This window comes from Microtus pennsylvanicus, chromosome 22 (assembly GCF_037038515.1).
Source record: "Microtus pennsylvanicus isolate mMicPen1 chromosome 22, mMicPen1.hap1, whole genome shotgun sequence".
In the NCBI taxonomy this organism is placed as follows: Eukaryota; Metazoa; Chordata; class Mammalia; order Rodentia; family Cricetidae; genus Microtus; species Microtus pennsylvanicus.
Window position 1 is genome coordinate 33973685 of NC_134600.1, and position 27415 is coordinate 34001099.

At 46.9% G+C, this 27415-nt stretch overlaps 1 protein-coding gene across 6 annotated transcripts in view; it reads left to right on the top strand.

Moving 5' to 3' along the window:
• Positions 1 to 24589, top strand: part of Magi2 (membrane associated guanylate kinase, WW and PDZ domain containing 2) — a 1214245-nt gene extending 1189656 nt beyond the window's left edge. For 4 of the 6 annotated variants that reach the window (XM_075955872.1, XM_075955873.1, XM_075955877.1 and 1 more), the window contains one exon: positions 21912 to 24589. In XM_075955872.1, coding sequence (XP_075811987.1) covers positions 21912 to 22462 — 551 coding nt within the window. In that variant the 3' untranslated portion in view covers positions 22463 to 24589. The remainder of the gene's footprint in view (positions 1 to 21911) is intronic. The other 2 variants (XM_075955874.1, XM_075955875.1) reach the window with 1 other exon arrangement.
• Positions 24590 to 27415: the final 2826 nt, after the last annotated feature.

Consider the following 27415-nt stretch of genomic DNA (forward strand, 5'->3'; position numbering starts at 1 on the left):
CCTGAATCGAAGGCCCAGCCTGTTGGGTTAGAACTTAGTGGCCACTCCTGACCTCTCATCCGTACATAGAGACAGTAAGGTTTCGTGGGGTCTGGAAGAACAAGAGCAGGGGCTGTTAGAAGGGCGTCTCGCAGCAGAGAGAGAAAGCAGGCTGAACGCGGCTAACAGCTTGCACCTGGCCAGGAGCAAGGTGGGTGGGTGGGTGGGTGTGGGGGAGAAGGAGGAGGAGACACAGAGAGCACCTCAAATGGTGGCGGTGTAAGGAGAATGAGCTGAGGGGACTTTGAGCTGGAGGGCGTTTAGGGCTGGGGAGGAGGTGAGAAGGCTGGGAGGCTTATGGGGGGGGCGTGTAACAGGTACTTGTGCCTGAGGAAGCCTGGTCGCCAGCATGTGCTTTGATATGCTAATAGGCACCACAGGTAGTCAGACGTCCCTTCTGCCAGAGGTAAGGAAAATGACTTCTTTTGGCAGAGGGAACCTGGGTTCCCAACTTCCTGAAGAATGAAGGCTTTTATCTAACTGCCAGAAACCCTCCTGTAAGTCAGTCCAGGTTGAGTCCATTTCTGGATATCTGGCGGCTTTCTGGAGTTGGGACTTTTCTTTGGACCTGACAGCTTCCACCTCCGAATCTGAGCAATGCTAATGATCTTCAGTTGACACATATTGCCTCGTTAAGCTTTTTGTAGTCTTTCATCTTTACTTTGGTCTACCCAAAACAGAAAATCAGCATCTACCAGGCAGCAAGGTAAGGAAGTCTAGGATGGAAGAAGATGGCTAGGGGCTCCAGAGGAGAAAATCCAGGGGAGCATGGCCATTTTCTGTAATTCCTGGTCAGTAGATTGCTTTTGGAAAAAAATAAACATCTCTCCTTTTTGATAACCTTTACTTATTTTAACAACATACTACATATTAATTATAGACTATTTCAAAACTAAAGATAATCAAAATTCAAAAATGAATTTTCTTTTAAAAATATAACCATTTTGGTTTTTGGATTCTTCTCTGATGTTTATATTATTAGTCCATGATGTTAAATATACTTCTATAGATTTTTTTTTCTTTCTTTTTGGTTTTTCTAGACAGGATTTCTCCATTTAGCTCTGGCTGTCCTGGAACTCACCCTGGTAGACCAGGCTGGCGTCAAACTCAGAGATCCCCCTGCCTTTGCCTTCTAAGTACAGGGATTAAGGGCTCTTGCCACCACTGCCCGGTTATAGATCATATTTAATGACTGCTTAGTATTTTATTTTATAAATACTAAGTCTATTGAACTGAAATTTTGTTTGCTTATTTTTCTATTATATCTAAATTTCACAAGATAAAATCCATTGAGGTCATATATCCCTGTATAACCTTGATTTCTATTTAAGATAACTGAAAAATGAAACCTTCAGATAAAGAATAAGTATATTCTTGGAGAAGACAGGGGAAGTCAGGCAATCACATCCTGTTGTAATGTGGTGCCAGTCTTTGGTGATGGAGAATATTTTTCATTAAGTACCTTTCCATTAACCAAACTCCGGCCGATGCTGTATGTCATAATGAACAGTTCTGAATGCTGTATAGTAGGTTGTCCCAATCCCACAGAGTTCCTGGGCTCAGATGCATTTAACCCAGAGAGATGGTTGCGCCTCCGTGTCTAAGCCTCACTGACACAGGACCACCTTCAGAACTGGAGAAGAGCATGTGGACCAATAGCGGCAACACATTACATCCGTGTACAATTCGCTTTGTTCTATGCCTCCTTCCGCGTCTCTCGGTTTTTTTTTAAGCTGCACTAATGCTATTTCTCAAAGAAACAGCGGACCGTACAATCCCATAGCACGCTTCTTTGGCAGTTTTAAAACTCCTAAGCCTTCCGGTAACTCAGGACCCGGTTACATCTGTGTGTTTTATTTATTTGAGGGAAGCACAATTAGTCTCGAAGAAACCCAAGCCACTTCTGGGGTTAAGCGGCTCTTCCAAAATCCTATGGGCCTTAGGAGCGTTTCAGACACCACTGAGAACAAGGCCAGAGGGTTTTGTTTGCCCATGGCAGAATGGACACACAGTGGCTCATTCCTAAAACCAGGGCAGGCTGATGTTCAGGAAGGAGTCCCCAGCACCCAGAGACTGGCTTCAGAGGCCTGGGTTGGCAGAGCAGACTCCCGTGGTGTTTCCATTCAAGGAAATGAGTGAATCTTGCTGATGAGTTAGCCCTCCTCCTGTTAGCAGTCCAGCCAAGCAAGGACTCCAGGAACCCTTCAAACCCACCAAAGACACCTCAGTCCCCAGGAGGAGGGTGGTTGTGTGTAGTTGAAAAATGGAAGACACAAAAGGAATTTCTGACTCTCTCTCTCCTGAAAAGTTGGGGAGGAACACACCTTGCGAGTCTTTGTCTCTGCCTAACTGTGCCACGATTCTGCCCACCAGGCGGCAGCCGCCTCTGGGAGATCCCTTGTGTTTAAAGTTGGAACAGACTCAGCTGTGCCTGGTCTTCACGACCACCTTGGCCAAGCTGAGAAGATTCCTTCATATTCAACCCGTTCTTTCAGGAGCCATTTCTTTCTTCTTCCCATTTTTTTTTTAAACACTGACTTAATTTGAAGAATCTTTCATGTGGAAAATAAAGACTACCTAAATGAATTGGAATGCCAGTTTAAAAACATTGGTCTAAAGCAAGGCAATTTGAATAGGGCGTCCTTAAGGCTCAGATGGCTTTATAGCTAAGGGTAATCTATTCAGGGGCAAAATGGAGTATGAAAATGTGTTCTACAAATACAGTGATGACACTTAATAAATACCTAAGTGCTAGCAGTGTGGGTTGGGAAAATGTCTTTAAGTAGGAAAACTGGAAAATGCGGACATCTTCTACCTGGTGAATTGCTCTGTTGTGAAAGATTTATTGACCTTTTGCTTGAGCATCATACAGCTTTCATTATCAGTCCCAAAGTAGGAAACGGTATTTGGAAAGAGAAATAGTGGCGTATTTCATAGACCAAAGGGCCATACGATCTTAGTGTGAGCATCTCATTGCCAGGAGCACGAGTGTGTGGAAAATTACAGGTATAAATTCTTGAAGTGCGGCGGTGTTCAGTGAGATCCTGGCTCCTTGGAGGTCTCATTTTCCCCTTCAGAACTAAATAAGAAAACACTGAGACATCCTTGTAATAATGCGTGAGAAGAAGTAGCGCAGGGATGGTTTTGCTCTTCCGGGTCTATTCTTAGAGGGTGTCATCCGGCACGGCAAGACATACGGCACCCTTCGAACCAGTGCGTGTCCTTAGTCGAGTTCAAATAGGTGTCCCCACCCCACCCGCAAACAGGGGTGGAGAAATGGTTTTAAAGATCGTTGGTGCTGCCCGGCGACCACCGCAACATCGTGGAACTGCGGTTCTCTCTGCAACCGTTTGTGGCAGGGAGAACAAGCATGGAGCAGAGAAGCCCTCTGCAAAGATTTACAGTGAAGACCCTGTCAGAGAGGGATTCCGGCAAGAAGAGCCAGAGCTAGCCAGGTCGGAGCGGTGAGCAGGCAGCAGAAGCAGAGGCTTCTCGGCCCTTCAAGCTCTGAGCCAGAATGGACTGAACCTGCTCTCCCGGTCTTGTCTCCCCACCTGTCTCTCATTTGCAATGGTCCCTCCCCCAGGAGAAGCTCGGTGTTGACCAAGTTAGGAATTCAGGGGTCATTGCGAGGTGACTTCTTTTATCTTTTTTACCTCACGGGTCTTTCTGTGTGCATCCTGGCACGTTTTTTAAATACAAGAGGCACATTACAGGTCTGGATGTAAAACCTTGAAGCCGTTGCTAGTTCTTTCATTTGGTATTAGCACCCCAGAGTTTCCAGTGTTTATTGGAAACGCCCCTGGAATGATTTAAGACCAAGGACAAACATTTATTTTCAGGCTTCGTCCTTAAATGGATGGAGACTGAGGCACACCGTTCATCTACACCAAATTCAGCGAAGCCTACTACCCCCTGGGCTGTACGAGCTCAATGCATTAGTACAGGGAACTAGAAGACACCAAAATCGTGTCTTTTCTGAGTAGTGAGAAATACTAGAAGTCCTTTAGGGAGGATTAGAAAGGCCAGCAGAGACAGGATCTCCCCAATACCTGTAAAAGGAAAACCAGAGAGAGACCCCGCCCTTGACTTCTCTGGTGATTGATTGACTAGCAGAGGAACCAGGGAGCCGAGGTGCAAGCAGCAGGGCAGATGGCGAGGCCATCAAAAGACAATTCAGGAAAGTCCAGTAGCCTTGGACAGGCAGCCTGCAGCCTTGCCAAAGCTGCTGCCATCCACTGAGAGGCGTTCCTGCTCATTTCTTCTCTGGCAGCTCCCTGCCCAAGACAGCAGAGCCAGACACACATATCCAGGGAAGGAGGTCCCATGTCCCATTCTTATAGCCTCCCTTGGTTATTTGGGACAACCCGACATCCCGACTGATCAGCCCTTTATTACGATGAGACACGCAGAACACACAGCCGTGGAGGGCAGCCTGCGACTCCTCTGGCTTTCCTCTGTATGTGACCTAGATCTGCAAGCAACCACCTAAACCCTTCGCTAGTGACACAGGGTCTTTAAGCAGAGTCATACTGATGATATAACATATTTAATGTTATAAATCAACACACAGTATCAGACCTTTAAATCATTCAGTCCTTATATGTTTTCATTAAGGGTGAACATTCTAATGCCAAATTTATGATATCAGCTAAGACCTAATATGGCTTAATTCTATTAATAAAAACTAATTTAGAAGTCATTATCCTTTTTAATTACAGATTTTGATTTAGATTGCTCCTGCTCTCCAAGCCGGAAAATGGCCGGCGCCATTATGCCATTGGTCCAAAGCTAATATTGTTCTTTATTATTATTAACACTTTTATAAAGTACCTGGTGGGAAAGGCTGATTAAAAATAACCTCCCCAGAACTCCCCACACGGCCCCACGATTTGGCCCAAGTTAATCCTATCAGATATCAGTGACGATATTTAGCCCCAAATGAAGCCATTTTGCTAATCCTGTCTCCTGATCACAGTGTGTAGCCTCGATAACGCCTATCGAAGACACCTTAAACTAAATAGCCGAGCATCCTCCTCTGCTGTGTCCCAGGAGACCTCTGCTGGTCTCCCGAGCCTGACACTGGGCACGTGATTATCTCTGGTTCTTTCTGGAACTGCCCCGCTTTGACATTACGTTCCTAGCTGCACCATTGCTCAACTGTGGGTTCATTTTTCAGTTTCTATAGCTTCCAGTCTGCCAGGTCTGGGGCACCAGACACCATCTGCTTCTTGACCTTGGCATTGATAGGAAAGACGCAGAGCTGCCGAGCGTCCAACTGTATGAGCGTCGTGAGGCTTGGGGACATAGGAACGCAGTATAGGACAGAGGAGATGGAACGTCAAACTGGTTGTTCGTGTGGAATGAGGCTTCCGAGACCCCTCAGCACCCCCTCAGAAGGCAGCCGCAGCTCAGCAGCAGATGAACAGAACACTCCCAGACCTTGGGAGCTAATCAGCCTGTTGCCATAGTCACTAAACACCTTTGATGACAGGAAAAGCCAGCGTATTTCACGGTGAAGTCAAAGTATAGACAAAGTGTACTTAACCTAGCTCCGGTTCCGGTCACAGAAGCTGTTGATCCCAATGGAAAAGGATAAAAAAACAAACAAACCGGCAGCAGCCAGAGGTGGCTGACTGTGCAGCTGCCGAGGGAGCCCCGGAGGATTTCCCCCTCCTGCTGCCTGATATGTTAAGAATAGCAGGAAGCGAGTTTCAGATGAGTGTGGTTATCAATACCAGGCTCTTTTCTTTTCAGTACCATCCGTGCCTTAAGACAGTCAAAGAAATGACCAACAGGAAGGTCGAGGCATCTTGAGGAGTTTATTCACCTGACGCTTATCAAATTGAAGGCTAAGGCACTTTGATTTGCTTCCTCGCTCTTTGTCAAGGGAACTGCACAGTTGTAAATGAAATACAAGTTCAGCTCTGGGTAGCTGAATCTTCAGGTCTCAGAGGGAGGCAAAGAGGGCTGATCCCATGTGTGTGTGCACAGACACAAACTTGGTGACAGGGACACAACAGGTTGTGGAGAACAGCAACATTACTCAGATACATTAGCACAAAAATATATTCCTAAGAAATTCTCCTGTATCTTTATATCACTCAGTGTGCAAGTCCATTAAAGAGCCCAACAAAATGCGCCGTGTCTATTTCTTTAGGAGTCCTCTTTCCCTACAATGCCAACTCTACAAGGTCAAAAAGAGAAGGTTCAGCCGGGTGGTGGTGGCGCACGCCTTTAATCCCAGCACTTGGGAGGTAGAGGCAGGCGGATCTCTGTGAGTTCGAGGCCAGCCTAGTCTACAGAGCGAGTTCCAGGACAAGCCCCAAAGCTACAGAGAAACACTGTCTTGAAGAGAGAGAGAGAAAGAGAGAGAGAGAGAGAGAGAGAGAGAGAGAGAGAGAGGGTTCTAATTCCTTTTCTCTTCCTGGTGGCCAGCACATCACCCTGCCTCGAGGATGGGAATAATTATTCATTGTTTGGATAAAGGGGGAATAAGTAAATAAAACAGGGGCCGCCAGTCATTATAAGGATGTTTCCCTCTTACATACCTTTGACTTTTCAGTTGAGATTCATCTTCCACATGAAATACCCGAGTCTTTTCCATTCACGATTGGCCTGAATTCCCACCTGTATCAAATGACACTAAGGTCCTTTGTCTAGTCACCTTGTCATTGCCGTTGATTCAGTGGTTACTTCAGTAGGAGTTCCTGTCTGCAATCTGCTTCACACACACACACACACACACACACACACACACACCTCTGTACTCACACACACTACTAAGAGCAGCAATGTTTCCACTTAGAGATAATAGAATTATAAAGTGGGGTGGGGGCAAGAAAATCGTATTATTTTGATGGAAGTTTCCCATTTAAGTGAATAGAGATCCTCGAAGAGAGATGCATTATATTAAAAACCATACCTTCCCCCATTTACCCTCAACCAAACCACCCTGGCAAGATGAAAGAATTAGAGGAATGAACTTGAACGGGCTAAGACTTCCACACAAGTAACTGGCCTGCTATAGTCACTGGTTTCTGCGTTTGCTTTCAGTTAAGAATAAGCTGAGTAAATACATCAAAAGTGCATTCTCCTAACTTTTTGAGGCTCAGACTTGCCCCTCCTAACGTTCATAACTATTTCCTCTTGGCATGCTACGGACACATTTCCCGTGTCCCGGGGAAAGATGTTGCCAAAAATAAAAGATGGATTGGTCTTCACTCGTCCTGAGCGGACGACAATGAGAAACGCTTGACCGTGAAGACATTGGCCACGCGGCCGTTAAAAACCTTCTGACTTGATGGAGTCATTCGAGCTTAAATGCTGAAAAGGAGGAAGGCACTGACAGCCCGTCCTCCGAGGCAGCCTGGACCCAGCTTCCAGCTTTGTCATTCATTTCAAGCGGATATAAACAAAAACAGTGTTCAACAGCTCCACCCCCAGAGAGCAAGAGGCCAGCTGTACTTCTAAACTTAAAACAATCCCGTGGAACCTTCTCTAACCCACTGAGGTCAGGATGCAGTTCCAAAGAGCTCACAGCATTGTGCCGCTGACTTCCCAGGCTGAATTCCACACGGAACAGACCACTGAGCACTGAGATAGTCTCCAGCCTTTATAGCGATTTCAGTTTTGAAACATCGCCAAAGTGATCATTTTAATAGCTGAGCCTTTTCTCAGCAAGTGATGGAGCTGGAGAAAGTCCTCCCTCTGTGTTTGGGTAAAGCTTTCTCTGAGGGTTCCCTACAGGACAGTTTTACAAGGGAGAGAGTGGAACTGGCTAACATTTAGCAGTTAGGAAACGAAAGCCCAGAGAGAGGAATGGTTCGCCCTAAGGTCTCCCAGGCAGTAAGCAAGAGACAATGTATCAGAACCCAACTCCTGGCCTCCAAGGATGCTGTTTTTTCCACCTCGTTGTGTCCTGCTGGCCTGATGCCAAAGCTTTCCTGGGTTGGCTTCAGGGGATGCTGGTGTCCCAGTGTGGTGCCTCTGCTGAGGTGTTGCTGAAGCCCTGGCTCTCAGATTCTGGCCACTTTGTCAGACAGCTCCCCTGTGCACTAACAGATATTTCCAGTCTCTGTATTTTGCATTGGTACCGAGCTGACTCGTGGGTAATTCCATGAGGTTTAGTCCAGCTGAGGCCTCCAGGGAGCTGGTCCTTTTGCAGACAGACACCAGCAACAAGGGCCTTGACTTAACTGTGCACTGGCTTCGTGAATGTGGGCCAGGCGCTCCCCACGACACCATCACTTGCTGAGTTCATTAAGATCTCCCAGGATTCAAAGGGGTGGCAACTATCCGCCTTTCCCCTTGCTGAGAAAGGCCTAGAAGCTTCCCTCTGAACGACTCCACCCAGACACTAATGTGAGGATTAGTCTGTCAGTGCCTGGCATAGTATCCATCCGCAGGTCACTTAGAACCTCAGCCCTCAGAACCACAGACTTAGAAGGCAAGTCTGAAGTGGCAGCCAAGCCGTGAGCTTGTAGAGCCCTCTACAGAGGAGGTGGGAGAATTCGCAGTGCCTTGGTTACTCACCCACTGGGTCCTGCAGGCCTTGAGGCTGAGCAGCCATGAACAGAGGCGTTGCCCTTGGGAAGCGGCCACTTTGGTCAAGCTGTTTCTCTGGCTCCTTTGTTTCCTGAGCCTCTGAACGCCTCGGGCGTGATCACCGCACCTGTTGTCAACTCAAAGTGATCGCTTAAACGACTCAATCAGATCGTGCCATGGGCTACCACTTTTATTTATTATGATTTATTGCCTGTTCAGCACCAATGTGCAGGGGTACCTTCGACAGAAGACACGCCTTGAAAACACTTTTCCTTTCTGCTCTGGGGGGCCCTCAGAATAACAGCGACCGCTGGGAGGAAGGGAAAGATCATCCGAGCTGCGGAGGGTCAGCGGCTAAGGACAGCTAGAGAAGGAGGTTTAATTTTCCAGTTGACAAAGAACAGAATTCTTTTATTGTGGCTGGTCCTTCAGCTGACCTAGAACACAGCAGTGTGATTAAAGAGAGGGGACTCCTGGCTTTCACAAACTCGGGAAGCCATTTGTCACGGCTCCGTGAAAGCGCAGAAGGCGGGAGTCGGGCGTTTTTCATCTTCTGTCCCGCACTGAGCCTCCACAGGGCACTTTAGGGGATGGATAAATGGTTTTTGAACTGAGTCATGCTTGAGAGATACAACTACTTACTTTTCCCATTACTAATAACTTCTGCAATTTAGGACCTGACGTTGGTGGTTGGGGGCGAGGGTTGTTGTTTTAACTCTTTGGTCAGTTGTTTTGTGTGTGGGCGGAGGTGTGGGTGTGGTGCACTGTATGTTTAAGCGGAAGGGAGACCCTGTCACCAGCGCTAGCTGAGATGGGGGGGGGGCTGGATTCCACCACCCTGAGCGATGCTCTGAATGCACCATCTGAGTGATCTTTGTTCTGCTGACCACAGAGCAGGAGTTACGTTGAGTTTAGAAGCCCCCTAAGTAGACAACATGCTCTCTTTGGGGCTTAGAAATAAAACTTAGCAAGAGAAGCCTCAACTTTCTCATTTTTCGTTGACGTTGGTGGTATTTTTGTTCTGTCTGTTTGTATATTTGTTTGCTTTGGTTTCTCGAGACAGGGTTTCCCTGTGTAGACCTGGCTGTTCTGGAACTCACTCCACAGCCACTTCCCGATGAGATTCAATTTCGTGGGCAATCTATTCTGCATGCAGCAGCCACATGGGCCTCCTCTTTTTGTTTTCGGCAGGTGTGCAACACAGTGGCTCTCATTAGGCTATCTTATAAAGCATGGATAGCGTTGTATCTTGATCATATTTGCTTCCATCCACCGTCCTCCCTTGAACTCCAAACCTGTGTCCTTCCTCTTCCCAAATAGTCTCTCTTTTGCTTTTCTGTAAAATACATAAATAGATTAGACAGATATATGATAGATAGACTGATTGATCGATCGATTGATTCTGCATAAGAGAAAAAATACAAAATTTGTCTTTCTTCCCCCATTACTCAGTCTTGTCTCCCACTTCCCCTTCTTTAGACCACTTCATGGTCTACGGTCATACCTTCTACTTTCATGTCTGTATTCAAGTACCTGCTTGTTGCCACCTTCCCCACCTCTGCCCCCATCTAGATGGGCACCCACACTCCACTGCCTAAACTTTATTTTTCTTCTTTGTCCCGATTCATATCAGACTTCTATCAGTCCCTACTTGCATATTAATTTTCTACCTTTTGCACTATGGCGGGAGGGCCCGTGAAGACAGAAATGCCACCATTTCAGGAGTCCATTTTCAGCGTACAGAGCTACGGAACACAGAAGGTAGAGGCTGAATTTGTTTAATTTAAAAAGTGAAGTGAAAGAGAAGCTGGGAATTGGGTCAAGGGGTGGGGAAGGAAAGAAAGGCTTTTCGAAAGGAACGCTGGCAGGGCTGGAGAGACAGTGCTGCCCTGAAGATCACTGGCTGCTCGTCCAGAAAGCCCGGGTTCCATTCCTGGCATTTCCGTGGAGGTGTGCAACTGCCTGCCAATCTGGTTCCGGGTAACCAGTTGCCCCCTTCAGGCTTCCATAGGCACTACATGTACACATTACACAAACACACGTGCAGGTAAAACATGCATCCACATAAAAAGAAAAGGGGGAAGTGGATAAGAAACAAGGTTGGCTATAGAAACACACATTGTTTCAGGACAACCGTGCTAAGATATGGTACTGCGGTTTCACAATCCGGCTCTAGACGAAAGGCTTGGCTTCCGCTGCCTGTCTTCCACTTTAAACATGCCAACAATATTTAAAAGAGGGGCACGCTCTTGGTCTTCTGTAGTCATAACTGACAGAGAATCACCCGTTGCCCCTAGAAGTTACTTAGTCTTGCTCCTGAATTCTATCCATGAGCCATTCACTGAGGAGCCGAAAGCCTCATAAGGCGGAGCATTTGAGGAACCCTGAAGGTGGGTGTAAATTTAGTCAGAGGTGGGTGTATGTTTTGTGAGTGACTCACTTCCACTCCCTTCTTTGGCAATGATTGGTTACCATCAGTCCTTGTACCCCAAAGCCAGGCACCTGTAGCTAATAATTTTCAGCTCTCTGTCACTTCAGATGGGACTATATTTCTGTGGTAGAGAACATGATACTTGAAAGGTTTTGAGATTAAAAGTACCTTTCAGAGACTGAAGTAAAACCCTCTTTAATTCAGAGTCTTCTAACTCTGCAAACTCAGAATTTATCATCAGTTTCAGTGGGCTGAAACTTACCTTGGTCTGTGGTGAACAACTCGGAAGGAAGTTACTAAGCCAAATAGTGGGAGAAACTTTGGCTAAGGTGTGACCTGAGTCCTTCGCCTGACTTCATACAGGTTTTTGGTGCTGTTGTTTTTCCCATTTTTAAAAATTGAGGTGCAATCCACATATAAAAAAATTGACTATTTTCATGCCTATCTGTAAGGCATTTTTTCAAAATTACATATATATACATATATATATATATATGTGTGTGTGTGTGTGTGTGTATATATATATACATATATCACAACTGTAACCCCAGCACTTAGGAGGCAGAGGCAGAAGGATCAGGAAGTCAGTGTTTTCCTGAGTTATGGGCAAGTTCAAGGACACACTGAGTTATCTGAGACTTACCTCAGAAACAACAGTAAGCAATAAAACAGTAAGCAATCGTGAACACTCAGCTACCATGGATGACTGTACTGAGTCTGCAAAGAATGGACCCACCAACAGTGTCAGGCTTGGGTCGGGGAGGACTAGGGAGCCCTGCCCAACTGCTGAGGTATTTCCTACTGACAGATTCGGGGAAAGGGAAGTCATTGACTTTACATTGTATCCATCGGTGACCCCACTGGACTCTAAAGGACTAGTCCTCAGGCAGTGATCACACAGGTCCTCCTGTTTAGATTGAACAGGTCATCAGAGAAAACCAAACATCGTAAGTGAGGGTGGGGCGGGATGGGAGGAGGGGTTGATGGAAGTGAGAAGGGGAGGAAAGGGTGGGGAGGAAATGTAACTGTTCTGTACTATAGACCTGTATGAAACAGTCAAAGACGTAACAGTTAGTACTAATGTTAAAGCAACAAAATAACCATTATCACTGATCCAGATACAGACCCTAACGTCACCCTGGCCCCATAGCTAAGCTCCAGGGAACTGCCACTGAGTTTGCCGGTTTGAGAATGTCAAATAAATGTCAGTTATATACTCTGTCACCTTCTGAATCAGGAGCTCTTTTTCATTGAACATAAAGCATCTGAGATCCGCTTGTGTTTGGGGTATATGGCTAATGTGCTTCGTTTCATAGCTGAGTAGCAGCCCACCGTGTTTATCCATTCCCACTTGATGGACATCTGGGCTGTTTCACTGGTGGTAAAACCTCACCATAAAAATATAAGTCTCCATAAAAACCCACACAAAGGCATCTATGCGAATATAAGTTCTTAGCGTACTGAGACAAGTCCGTTGGATGACAAACAAGTGTTTAACTTTTTAGGAAACCGACAAACTGCTTTCTTAAGTAGCTATTCATTTTCATACACAGCACAGAAAGGTTGAGCAGCCGTGGTCTCAGTTGCCAGTACTTTTTTTTGGTTTTTCGAGACAGGGTTTCTCTGTAGCTTTTTGGTTCCTGTCCTGGAACTAGCTCTTGTAGACCAGGCTGGCCTCGAACTCACAGAGATCCACCTGCCTCTGCCTCCCGAGTGCTGGTCAGTTACCAGTACTGTTGCTTAGTTCTAGCCGTAACTAGTTGGGACACAAGCACCTCTCTTTAAAGTCCCAACTGAATGGCACTGGCCATTTTCATGTGCTCATCTGCTACCCATATATCATCTTGGTAAGTGGTCAATTCTTACCTTTTCCTCACTTTAAAAAACTAGGTTTGAACTATCAATCTGATAGCAAGTCCATGTGCGTGTGAGCATCATGTGCGCGTGAGCCTCATGGTTCGTGTGCGTGTGAGCCTCACGGTCCGTGTGCGTGTGAGCATCATGGTCCATGTGTCTGTGAGCCTCATGGTCCATCTGCGTGTGAGCATACACACGGTCCATGTGCGTGTGAGCATCACGGTCCATGTGCGTGTGAGCATCACGTGCGTGTGAGCCTCACGGTCCGTGTGCACGTGAGCCTCGCGGTCCATAGGCCTCACTCCATTTGATCCTCACAATCTGGGAGGGAAGTAAAATAGGTTTCAGTTCACGTTGCCCGGAGAAACGGAGGCTGAGAATAGTTAGGTGGCTTGCCAAGATCACACCAGGAGGCAGTACTGGAGCCAGAAGCAAGGCTTCCAAGTTCACACTCTCCACAGTTGCTGACTTAACTCCTCTCTACCTTCCCTGCCGTATGGCCGCTTTCCCAGCTAACTCCCAGCTCCAGCGGGTCTGACCCATGCCTCACCTGCCTTCTCCGGGGCCCAGCTGCCAGTGAGTGCTTAGGAGATGGTCTGTTAACCAACGGTCCCCCTGGCTTTTCTACTACCTCAGAGACTTTTTTAAGACAGAGTCTTTCTTTGTACTCTATGCTGGGGAAGAACTGGATTCAAACTTACGGCAGTCTTTCTGCCTCAGCCTCCCAAGCCCTAAGTGACATAAGCCGCTCCACCAGGCAACTAGGGTTCGATTTCTTTGTTGTTGTTATTGGTGGTAGTGGTGGGTTGGTTTGCTTGCTTTTGCAGTTTAAGCAGCATTGGAAGCCAGTATCTCTTCCTGAACTGTTTTTGCTGTTTTGGAAGATTAGAGTAGAAGGGTTTGGCTGTGGGCTCTGGGTTATAGAGTCCTTTGCTCCATTCTCACTCACTAGCTTAGTGGTCCTGGCAAATTTCTTCATTGATTTAAGCTCTGGTTCTCTAACCAGTGGGTGGGAAGAGCAGCACCACAGTTCTCAGAGCTGACGTGAGGATTGCAAGGTAACATCCATGATACCCACAGCCAAGTACCAACTCCTAGAAAGCATCTGCTGGGCAGTAGCTCCATCCTTAAGTGCCCCGCCCCACCTCTGTTCCGGAGGAGCTCATGTGGTACCCAGGGCCTCATCTGGTGCCTGGGTGAAGCAAGTGTAGCCACTTCAGAAGTAAAAATGTTACAACACCCAGTTCACACCCCCAGTAGTGAAGGCCATAACAACAGCTCCAGATTGGAAACAGTGCCTTAGAAAGCGTTGAAAAACAACAGAATAATTTATTTGTTCAGAAAATATTAACATACAGATTTCCTATTTATATTTTGTTACCAAAAGTGATGGTTTAATGGACCCAAATCAACCTGCATGGTTTAGGCACCATGCTTGCAAAGCTTTTCTTGACCAAATGACTTTGCATTGCTGATCTTAATTATATTTCTATTTTTCTCCAATAGTCTAAATTAGAAGCAAATGGATTCCAGTATAGCCACATCTGTTCTCTAGAGCTAACTGCCTGTAGAGTAGAGCAAGACATAGTACCAAATCCGCGCATCACTCTGCAGGACAATTTTAGCCAGTAAAAGAATGTGTGGGTCAAATTCAGTGTTTCTAATATCAAATGTGAGTATTTTCAACTCAATCCTAGCCCAAGATGTGGCAGTAAGAATATTTTTAAACATATAGCATTATCCCCGCCTCTAAAAGATCTGTTATTGTCTGTTGAGCCCCCCCCCATATTCCCAGCATTTCCACAGCTCAAAGCTCCAACCCTAATGACTGCCTGAGTCCAGTGTTCAGATAGATGACATTTCAGAGTCCGCATTAGGAAAAGCAATAGATCTGCTTCTGACGGCCACTTCAGACGGAGTCCGTTCATCGCTCCAGAAGCACAGACGGGTCCCCATTTCTCAGTAAGAACTAAAGAGAGCAAAGGCATCGAGCAGCCGTGGTTAATGGTCAGGAAGCCATTCGGCATCCTTCTCCATTACCCACGGCTGTGCAGCCTTCAGCAAGCCTGTTAGCCTTCATTTCTCAGTCTCCTTCCCCGTAGTACGTGTCTGTTTGTGCGTGTGCTGTGAGTTCAGCTCCTGGTGCCTGGCGCTCAGTTAGTGTGCCTCCGCCAGAGCTCCTGTAGATAGATGTTAGGAGTAGTACCAACAACAGCCTTGCTGCTATTCTCTCCTTAATATCCTGAGCTAAAAGGCAAGCTCTGCGTCTGAGCTGGGTACCAAATAGCAACCTAGGGATGCAGCCATTCAGAGGCTGGCCAACCCTGAGGCCAAGCTGAAAGCTTCCAGGCTATATCTATGGTTGAGTAGTAGGTGATGGGCTCTCTTTCTCCGACCTCAATCTCCGAGTCCCTTTTGAGAGTCCCCCCACCTCAGGTCTCAGCAAAGTTTCCTGTCAGCTCTTCCTCGACTTATAGTCAAATTCTCCACCACACAGACACAGCTCCAGCTCTCTTCCTTCATGCATCTTGCGTGCTCCTCAACTGTAGAGCTATTTCACTGCAGATGAGAGCCGTCTAGGCAAACAGATGCTGGTTTACTACAACAGGCAGTGTATTCCGAGCAGATCAGATGCTGGGCTACTGCAGTTGTGTTTCATTAAACAAGATGTTGAAATACAGTTCCCATGTACAAGAGGTTTACAAGGGTGTTTTGTATGTGTGCATGCATGCCTTCCTATGACGATCACAAGACAGCTTTGTGAAGTTGGTTCTTTACATTTCTAAGCATCAAACTCAGGCGTCCGGGTCTACACAGCTCCAAATGCCTTTCCCTGTCTGGTCACCTTGCCAGCCCGTGGAGATTTTTTCTTAATGTCAGCACATAAAGTGAAACCTAATTTCTTAATATTGCTGAGCTCCTGCAAGATAATCAAGAGATTATATATCTCTCAACTCAAAAATAACCATGTGTGCATAATCTGTGCCGTATATAAAATACATACTTAGATATTGATCGGTTTGTGTTCTGCGAGAGATGGGAACTCGATGGAGATGAAAGCAGGAAGGGAGAGGAATGTGCTCCTAGCTTAAGAAGAGGGCCTGTTTCTCTCGCCACGTAGTGTAAGGCATTTGGGGTCTGTTTTATCTGTGACTCTTTAGGACACTCCCTAGCACAGTGGTCAGTGGCTGCAGGGACAGAGCCTGTCAAGCAGTTGAGAAGATTAACAGAAAAGAACATTTCTAAAATCTCAAGGGAACACACTCTGCCCTGGGAACCAGAGCTTCTGCCTGCCTGCCTGCTCCTTAGGCAGCCGCCATGAGAGGGAGAGCTGTCCCCAGCTCTCTGTGGTCTGCTCCCTTGTCGCTCACCTCTCTCTCTCCCCCAGACCTATTTTCTCTCTGACATTACCAATTCTCCACCATCTTCACGCTCAAAACAGGTACAAGTCACAGACACAAGCGCACCCTTGACAGCGTGTACTTTAAACGTGGCCCTTCTGCCCTAAAGTGTTTCTTCAAGTAGGATTAGTACTTGGTTTCAGGCCGTCTATTTCTCTTTCGTTCACTTACCAAATATTCATCAAGCGCTCATTATCGGGGGCAAGCACTGTGCTGGTTTTTAACTCCACGGTGACTAACGAGGTCAGTGCGGTCACTGTCTTCACGAAACGTGTAACTAGTATTTGAGACTGACGTCAGTCAAGTAAATGGCAAACGTAGATAAGTACTGCGAGAATATAAAACCGGATGCTGTTGAATAGGCACGCTTACTATATACATTGGAGCTCTCTGGGATAACACTCAAGAGCACCCTGAAGGGTAGAGGAGAACCCTCCAGTCAAGCAGCTCGGAGGGGAGCCTTCTACAGCAGGCCGGGCGGCTGACAAGAGCAACCCCCAAATGAGCTAACTGCATTTGAGGAACTAAGCAGAGGGGCATTTTGTTTGGGTGGGTGGGTGGGTGAATAGGGATGAGACTGTGGAAAATGTCAGGACCTAGATCCTGCAGGCTTTTACAGATTATGCTAATTATTATTATGAGTTTTACTCTAAGAGCAGCAAGAATTGGCATGATCCAACTTGTTTATCAAAGTCGTTGTCACTGATGTTACATGGAGAGTCAGTGGAGTTGCTTAAGCATAAAAACAGAAGAGTGGCTGTGGCAATGGCCCAGAGGGTATAGGACTCTGTAGGCTGTGAATATGCCTTATTACCATTGGTTAATAAGGAAGCCGCTTTGGCCTATGGCAGGGCAGAATAGAGCAAGGCAGGAAATCTAAACAGAGATAGAGGAGGAAAAAAGGCAGAGTCAGGCCAAAGCGCTGCCAAAGGAGAAATAGGTCAGAGCCTTACCAGTAAACCACAAGCCTCGTGGTAAAAAATGTAAAATAATAGAAATGGGTTACTTTAAGATGTAAGGGTTAGTTAATAAGAATACCAAGTTAATAGGCCAAACAGTGTTGCAATTAATATACTTTCTGTGAGATTATTCAGGTCCCAGCAGATGGAAAACGAAAAAGCATTTACATAAGGGTGCCCAATGTAGGGCGCCAAATTATAGTTGTATCAAAGAGTTTCACAATAGCCTGGAATGGAGTGTAGCAAAGGTTTACTTATTTGGGAATAAACTCACAGTCAGGGTCGTGATCTGCTACCTCTGTTGGTTTGGGAACCGGGAACCAAATCCAGCAGAAAAAAAAAGGGGCTGCACACGTTTTTCTTCTGTACTTAGAGTGCCTGAGACCACTCCCAAAGTGGGCCGGTAGCTTAAAGGCCATTAGCTGCAGGAGTTCCCACGACACTCAGGTGATGTGAATTTCTGCAGTTCCTTTGTCTAAAAGTGTTCCCTGCTCAAGGCCTGGAACCAAATGGCTTCCTCAAAGCAAGCCAGTGCTTTGCACAGACAGCTGGTGGTTGATGGTGGCTCACCATTTATAACATGTCTCTGCACAGGGCTGAAATTCTGGAACTAGCTCTTGTAGACCAGGCTGGCCTCGAACTCACAGAGATCCACCTGCCTCTGCCTCCTGAGTGCTGGGATTGAAAGTGTGCACCACCATAGCCTGGCCCTAGAATGTAGAACTTCTATAGTCTCCCCAAGGGAATATGGCCACTGGTGGCCTCCTTTCAAATGTGACTGTTTTGATCATCCTACATTAGCTGCATCCTTCTAGACACTGACCCTTATCTTAGATTACATTAGTAAAAGAGAAGGTGAAGTCACCAGAGCCTGTTAGTATATGAAGATGGGACTAATAAAACAGATGCATTGGATTTGTGAGATCAGAAAAAAGGAAGCGATCCAGCGTGACATCCACCGTCTACCGTGGAGAGACGGGAGGAGGGAAGGTTTCCAGTTTTTTCGTTATTGCAGATGGCAATACATTTTTCAAGGAGAGCTATCAAGAAGGCAGATGGATTACACAGCACGGAGTCATTGGGTAGAATACAGCCCCGCAGTAACATTGGGAGCTTTGTATACAAGCTTTACAAATAGAAGAGAGTGCCCCAGAGAGACTGTGGTGGGGGAAAACTACCTAAGACTAAAGCCCTAATAAGGTGGTGGAAAAGAGGATTCAGGTGAGGAGCAGGAGATTAGGGTGTCATGAAGTTACGAGTTCAGTGTGCTTACGGAAATACTTGCCTGTGTGAGAACGTGGTATAGGAGGGTGGAGACACAGAGGTGTCCTCTGGATTTGACACAAAAGTATCACTGAGTTGGGCAGGGTACGAGAGGAAACAGGAATAAAGCGAATTTGATTCTAGCCACTGCACCTGGGACATTGTTTGAAGAGAGCAGCTGCAAAAATCCCAGCAGGCCAGGTTTCAACTTTGCAGGATGTACCCAGTTACAGCTCATGTTAACACACTTCAGAGAGGATGCTGAGGAGACATCTTCCTCAACCACTTGATACATGTGCAGGATCGCGCACCCTAACCTGTGCCGGGCCCATTACCGCGCACCCTAACCTGTGCTGGGCCCATGATCACGCACCCTAACCTGTGCCGGGCCCATGATCGCGCACCCTAGCATGTTCTTGGGTCCTTGATCACACATTTCAAACAGTTTTCAGGTCTGTGATCACGCACTTTTGCCTGTGCTGGTCTCAGGACCACACACCTTAGCCTGTGCCCAGGTCCATGATCACGCACCTTAGCCTGTTCCTAGATACAAGAAAAAAAAAAAAAAGAATGAAGTTGGGAAAGCAAAAACACATGACCTAAAGGAATCAGTCCAGGGAATCAGAAATTAGGAATCAAATTACTGGATTTGAGTAATTCTTTCACTGTACAGCATGATGTCATGAGCTTTAGACTTTGAAAGATTAGAGAAGGGAGGTCTCCCCGTCCCTAACCTTCACCCCCTGTTAATGAGGTGCCTTATGGAGCCCCACAAGCTCATGCCTGTGTGGGTACTGCGTGTCCAGAACTGAACTATAGAGTTCCTTCATATAAAAAGATATGCACATATAAAGATGAAAGCTCCTGAATATTTTACTTTATATGCAGTTAATTTTAATTTCTGATTAATATTCTTAATAAGTAGTAGCTTAGGACACAAAAACTAAGCATTCTCCTTCCGTTTTTAATCACTTTATAACATTTCTTGAAAAATCTTTTTATAGTAAGATTTGTATTTGTAGATAAACCCATCTGCGGCGGACTTCTTGACCGGTGACGGAAGAACGACCACCACACCAGGATTCAACTCAGATCACGCTTTACTGGAGTGCCCTTGATTGATGGGGGCATGGAACGAGGGGGCAGGAAAACGAGGGACAGGGAGCAAAGGGGCAGGGAGCGAAGGGGAGAGGCATCAGGAAGCGAAGGGGAGCAGGAAGCGAAGGGAAGGGAGAGCAGGAAGCGAAGGGAAGGGGGTGCACTTAGGCAGCCGCTTAAATAGGGAATTGGCACACGGGTCGCCCTGTGATTGGCTGCCACCAACAGCTGACACCAGACCGCATCGGGATAGGCTCAAGAATCTACATCCACCGCGCATGCGGGAAGCTGGGAAGCGCAGCTCTCAGTGGAATAGCCAAATATGGAGTTGTTTGTAACAAACAAGACAGGGTGTCGGCGCCATCTTGTAATGGCGATCCTGTCCGGCTCACTACACCCATCCTTAGATTTTCATAGGGAGAGTTACTGGAGACAGGAAGGAGGAGGAGAAAGACTAAGGCTTCAGAAACGATTCCAGACCCACTAATACTTTTCACGGTCTGAAGAGAACCCTCCTGTTCAGTCTGGCACTTTTCTCAGTCAGTAAAAAGGGTAAAGAAACCCAAAATGGTACCCATTCTATAATTCTATAAATTTGGCCATGCTACTTAACCTTTCTTTCTGCTTCAATTCCTTCTTCAGGAAATGGTATAAGTAATGTTGGCCCTCTCCCTGGGCCTCAGGAGAAATTCAAGGCCAGCTAATCGATGCTACCACATGTGATTCAATGGTGGGGAAAGAGCTGCTAACATACAAAATGTCACTGCCATGGTCGTGGTCAGAAAGGGCTATTCACAAACCACGAAGGTCTTTAAGTGGTGTGCTTAGCTGCTTACGGCAATATTTTCCCATATTGACAAATGACCACTCTCTATCATCTATTACTTTGGTTTTTAATGCTAGCCCGCAGCTGGACATGCTCCTGTGTTCACTGACACACCCATGATCTGCGGTGTAACAATATGAAGAGAAGGGAGACGACACTGTGCCCAAAATAACCTGTTCAGATTTCACATCAGAGGAGAAACATTTGACGGCCAATCTAGTATTCTAAAGGTGGCCAGAAGTGTTGGGGAAAATAGCGTTTTTCCTCCTCATCTAAGTCACTATTAGAACTGCTCTGTAAACATTCTCAACTTTTCAAACCAAGCAGAGTCCTGGTATCTGTTGACTGGATACACACAAGGTCACCTCTGACCCCTGCTACTCAGGGGTCACCAGCTACTCAGAATTCAGTATGAATGTGGCTTCTAGGTTCCTCCACTCATATATCAATTCCTTGGAGAAAATCACATCCCAGAACGGTATTGCAAAACTCAAGGCTTTTCAAAGGTCATGAGGCATATCGCTCACAAATACTAAGGTTCCCGTATTGGATTTCCCTGCATTATTTTTGCCTTAGGGTAAAGAAGTTCGGGGTAATGTTATATTGTTCGTGGTCATAACTAACTCATCTTTGATTTCTCACGCACCTGTTCCCTACTTGGCTTCTGGCCAGTGTTCTAAGTCATTTCATATATATGTTGTTAAGTTGTTTTAAATCCTTCTTGGAAGTAAGCACAGTAAATCCTCAATAGATGTTGAAACTAGGCTTTCTAGAAACAGTCTCGTTTATCTTAGTCTAGGAGTTATCTTAAACCTACAAGGAAGGAAGGGAGGAAGGAAGGAAGGAAGGAAGGAAGGAAGGAAGGAAGGAAGGAAGGAAGGAAGGAAGGAAGGAAGGAAGGAAGGAAGGAAGAAAATCAAAGACAATGATTTTCTTTTTCAGGCAAAAGAGTAATGATAGTTTTCTGAGGAATCAATCCAAAATCCCAAAATTGTCAGGCAATAGCTGAGAACTATGATTTGAGCGACACCTAACGGTGGAGAAAAATCACTCGCCAGACTCTTAAATCCTGGCTTTTAACCATCTCCCTTAGAATCCCTGGGTGCTGCTAAAAACAAAAGAAGCCGCTTCGCCGCTGCTGGCCAGGGCCACTGGGCGATGTGTAGTTTCATAACCACCATGGAGCTGAGAGCCATTGGTTATTGTCAAGTCGGTGTCCCTGCTAGACTTGACACCGAATTAGCCCAGACCGAGGCGAAGGGATTAGGCCCGAGCTGTGCCTTGAACCCTGTGCACCGATGCAGGCCGGGGTCGGGTGGGGAGCAGAATCCCTGGGCGCGGCTGGCTGCCCCCTTGGCAGTGATGGGTGCTAGCGGGGGAGCCCCTGAGAACAGCCTCCAGGCTGCCAGCCCGGGTCTCGGACGGGGGTGGGGGTGGGGAGCTGGAGCAGGGGCCGTGGCGCGCCCTAACGCTGTGCTTCGTGTCCGCAGACGAACCCCACGCCTGGAGCGCTGCCGCTGCCGCCGCCCCAGGCCTGCCGGAAGTAGGCGTCTCCCTCGAAGACATCCTCTCTCCATTCTCTCCATCACATCCAGCCCCACCCTCCGACCCTTCCCCCCAGAGAGGCCCAGACCCGACTTGGGATAGCCAAAGGGAACGCGACGTTAGGAAACCAAAGGAGCTTGCGGCCGGCGGCCAGAAGAAGCAGCGCCTGGGGGAGCAGAGGGAGCGCTCGGCGAGCCCGCAGCGCAGCAGCGCGCGCCCGAAGCTGGAGGAGGCGCCCGGCGGCCAGGGGAGGCCCGAGGCCGGCAGGCCCGCCTCGGAGGCGGCCGACGGGAAGGAGGCGCTGCGGGGCCGGCGCGAGGGCCCCGGGGCCGAGGCCAAAGGGGGCGTGCGCCCGGGATCCCGCCCCGCACCACGACCCCCGACGGGCGGCCCGGCGCGTAAGGCGGCGGCGGTGGCGCCGGGGCCCTGGAAGGTGCCAGGCTCGGATAAGCTGCCAGGCGCCCTGCAGCCCGGCGCCTCGGCCGCGGGCAGATGAGGGGGCCCCCAGGCGCCTCCACGCAGGCCACTCTTCCCGGCTTCCGTCTCACGGCGTTTTAATTTATTTTCACTGTCACACGCAGAGATCCACGCGAGACGCCGAGGCCCGGGAGCATCGGTGGGCCGTGCGACGCGCGTGGGCGGCACGGCGAGGGGTGCGCGCAGACCTAAACTGATCCTAAAGCCCCCCTGGTTCCATGGTGGGAGCTTTGGCAGCTACGGAAGAACCAAAATCACGCAAACATCACAGAGAGACAGTGCGGTGTAGCTTTAGTTTCAAAAGAGAAAAAGAAGTCCCCCCCACTGCATGAAGGTTTCGGATGTCATCCAAACTATATCAAGAAACTGGACAAGTTCAGAGCAATCACAAACTGGAATATCGCCTTAAAAAAAAATAATCAAACTGCACGGAGCAAGTGGAAACTGAGACAAGATTATATCTTTTAATTGATCTAAAGTGTTGTAAATAAGTCGTTCTTGACATATCTAGACAGGGGTTAAAGGGTTTCTTTGAAACATTCAGAACTGTTCGCCCATGACGTTTCCATGGCTCACCCCCGGCATCTACCAACGGTATTAGCACCGTTCCCTGCCTACTGCGGGATGTTAGATACCTAGTGAATTCACCGGTGGGATGCCGTTTTTACTGCCATTTCTGTGATCAAGTCGCATTTCTGTACATTTTCAGTGGTAGGGGGAAAAAATTGTATCCTAGGGAACAGTTTGCCGTAAGTCAGAATTTTGCAGGTTAGCTCGTAGATCTTAATTGGTTTTCCTCTAAAATATGAGTTTTCTAAGCAGAAGACCACGACCTGTTTCATCGAGATTGGCAACGCTGCATTTCCTTCCTGAAAAGGCTTTCCTGTCATGCCGGACGCAGAGAGATAGGTAGCTGCTTTGTTAGCAATGTTCTATTTTACCTACTTTATTGTCTTATTTTAAGACTTCTATCATTACTTCCTTGGCACTTTTGGCAAAGCATTTGTCCTATATTTCTCAAATTAGAATGAACCTCTAATATTAAAAGCGTTATGATAACTAATTTATTTTCATTAAAGAACATGAGTCCTTTGGCATTCCTTTCCGTTCTTGCTTGCATTTGATTTGCTCTCGCCTTGTACAACATTTTCTACTGCACTAACAGCCCTGGACGATCCTTCATGTTCCCTGGTGCCCCCCGCAGTAAAACCCTCAAACGTTAGTTATCCATTGGCCCTTATTGTAGCTGTGCGTATTAAGAGGCAGAATGTGCTTTGTTTGAGTGAGGCTTCAACCCTTCCCATAGTCTGCCCCTCTCACAAGTTCCAAAGCCAATAAGACTCCTCGTCCCTCTGTGCTGGTAGTAGTCAAGTAGGTAAAAGGGGAACTCAGATCCATGCCACCTGGTCACCCAGAAAAGCTGTCCCAGGTGAGTGAGTCTCCCCTCTCTTTGCCACCTGAGCACCACCGAGTTTAATTCCCCGCCGACAGAGGGATGGTGTTTGACAAGCTAGTAAGGTCAAAAGCCTCTTGTGAAGGGTCTTGCAGCCTGTAAAAGTAATGTCCAAAATTAAACCCATTCATCATCAACAAAAGCACAAACACATGTAGTGGTTTCTACTTCGGGTTTAATCTCAATTCGTCTTTCTCCCCTGGCCTAGAAACCCAGTATAGTTTGCCATTAATTTATTGAATCTGGTTTCGGACAATGCTTCTGTAGTGTAGCTGCACGTCCTGGTACTGTATCTTCTGACCTTTATTTTCCACGTCACAAAAAGAAAAACAACGGAGGTTACGCTTGCATAGACTCTGATGCGCACAGTTCACAGCTACGACTTGTGCAGCAATCGCTTTATGCGGCTGTAATCCTTAACCTGTGAAGACAGCACACCATCTAAATCTCATTCCCAATAATCCTTCTGTGTAGTGTTAGCTGTGAATTTACCCTGTACAGCTGTATCTCTATAAATATAATTCCATGTATTAATAGTCACAGAAAGACTGTAAGTGAGCAACTATTTTTATGAAACGCACCACTATGGATAAATTAACTTTTACAGAAATCTTGTTTACTGTATGATATTCTAAAATACTGTCAAATAAAATATATATCCAAAAAAAACTTTTCTTTTTCCAACTATATAAACTGTGTGTTAATTTTAATTCAGTAAGGACCAGAGGTTTTATTTATTTGTTTGTTTGTTTTGACTTTTCAAAATAGGGGTTCTCTGTTGTTCTGGCCTCAAACTCAGAGACCCGCCGGCATCTACTTCCCAAGTGCTGGGATTCAAATTATGTACCACCATCCTCCCCTCCTTTTCCCCCCCCCCTTTTTAAAGCTGCATTTTTTCCCCTCTAGATTTCTGAAGTATAAAAAATGTTAATTCCCCAAATCAAAGTTCTTTTGAGACCTCATATGGATGCAGTGGCAACAGGTGGAAAAGACTCTTTGGACTCAAGTAGACTAAGGAATCCAGTTAGAACAGGCTTTCCCTTTCTATCTCTAAGAGCTGGCAATTGTTTCTGCTGCTTGCTACATTGATCCCCTAAATCCTTTATTGGAAAAAAATGACAGTGTCGGTCATCAGTAGATATCGTCATATCGTTTCCTTTTCATTCTCTAGTGCATGCAAAAGTCACCATACACAGCAGCAGCGTTTACATCCCAAACCAGCGGCTGATTACAATCATGGCTCTTGCCTTGCGTGAGGAAAGAAAGTTCTGCGTGAGGGTCGGTCCTGCGGTTTGTGATCCAAGGGAACAGGTCTCACCTACACCTTCGGGGACTTTCCAGGGACTTTTCCCAGTTACTTCAGTAGGAGACTTGAAATCTAAACCTGCCACGCTTTCAGAAAAGTTAAAGTGGTTATAAAGAAACAAACAAACCAAATTAACTCACAGAGCTTGTTACAGGAAAATGCAAGAATGTTCCAGGTTTTGCAGAAAAGGCAGGAGATCTGCGAAACTAATGTAGTTACCAAAATGTAGTGCAGACATTTTGTAGTGTAGTGAAAACAACAGATAACAAATCATAGCCCAGAGAGAAGGAAAGCTGGAGGCAAAAAACGTGGGTGAGAGCAGCAGGCACCAGCCAGCAGAGGGTGAGAGAACAACTGCCCAAGCCCACAGAGAGACTCAGCTAAGGGCCTCTGAGTCCAGACAGGGAAGCCTGCAAGGCAGCGGCCAGCACAGAATAAACACACACTTTCTCTATAGAAGAGCCTTTCGGTTTCTCAAGAGAAGGACAAGCGATTGAAAACGTGCAATTTTGTCTTGTTCTCATGGTTGACAAGGTTAATTTACAGTTTTAAAAACCAGTAAACAAGAAGATGAAAATGTGACCCTGACAACACTTCCCCCATTCCAGGCCGCAGCTGGCCTCCAGTCCGCCAGTTGGCAACTGCCTTCTTGGAACATGGGGCGCACCTGAGGCAGAGAAGCCCTGGCTTGGCTGGAAGCAATGGACGGTGTAGACCCCAAGCAGAGAAGCCTGTGGCTCACCTGGAACAGCTTCCGGAGTCTTTGCTCAGCACAAGGGCTCTCCGTTCAGCAACAAGCCCGGCATCCTCTCCATAGGACGGGTTTGCTGAGAGCCAGTTGACTAAAGCTTGTGGCTGATCTGATAATTGTTTGGAACTTTATATTCTTAGTAAGTTTGCCCCAGTTGTGTAAGCTCGTATCCCAATTTGCATCTTTTCCACCCTTGTTTTTGGTTTGGTTTTTGGTTTTTGGGGGAGGCGGGGGGCGGGGGGGGGTAAACAGCAAAAACAATCAAATGGCATCTCTACTGCAGGATTCTAGATTGATCAGATGGTGAAATCCCAGACCCGCTGCCGGTAAAACCGCAAGGATGCGCTCCAAATCTGAAAGTGAGGACACTCTGTCCAACCATAGGTTCAGAATCACACTGAGCTCGTGCAGGGCCCAATTAAATATGCAGTGATTATGATTATTATTCGTAATAATAGCTGTGGTTGTACGCATTTGTGGATAAACAGTAGAGTAACACCCTAGAATTACACAGAACTCTTGCTGGGCCTTCTGGAACGTGTTACCCATGAGTCTTAACTATCAGGGACTCTGCGGATGCTCAAGTCTGCCCCCAGCACAGCTGCGGAAGGTTAGCAGGCAGTTCCACAGAGGGTCGCATAGAGTTTGATGGAGTGTTGTTTCGTTTTCTTTTTTCCTGGAGAAACGGCCTTTGAGACTATGGAAGACCACAAAAGGACTTTTGACATCCCAAAAATGGGAGGAAGAGGTCCTAAAACCGAGTAGGTAGGATGGTGCAGTGGGTGGAAGTACCTTAGGAGCCTGGCAACCCTGGAACTTCCGGGGAAAGGAGAGAACTAACTCCAGAAAGTCGGGCTCCATGTGTTCCTGTGCTCCTGTGGCACCCGTGATCCTGTGGCACCAACGCTCCTGGAGCACCCGCACTCCTAGAGCACCCGTGATCCTGTGGCACCCAAGGTCCTGTGGCACCCACAAACCTTAATTCACATACATATATCCTATATACACAATAATAAAAATCATAATAAAGTTTAATGATTTTCTCCAAACCCTAACAAAGGATGTTCAACCACGTAGAAGGACTGAAAGGCATCTTTACGATTTCATCCTTGCTAAGCTGGCTTCACACCATGGAACACATATCCGGGGGGTACAAAGCTTGCACGCAGGGCCCTGGGCAGAAGGAACTCTGCTCTTCTGCACTCCCTGCCCCTACTTGCTGGTTAGATCTGGCACAACCTGCAATCCAAACCTCGGTGTCACAGCGTAGTAGGAACACTTCTAGAGCACTGTGAAGAGACGGCTGAAGGAAGCAACCCGTATGAGGGTACGCCCAACCAGCAAAGCCACCTAGAGCAGTGGGGAATGCGTCTTCCTTCATCCTGGACCCAATCTTCCAGGTTAAGAATTAGCAAACACATTTATTTGAATTCTAAAACCAAGTCAGACTTTATATTGTGTG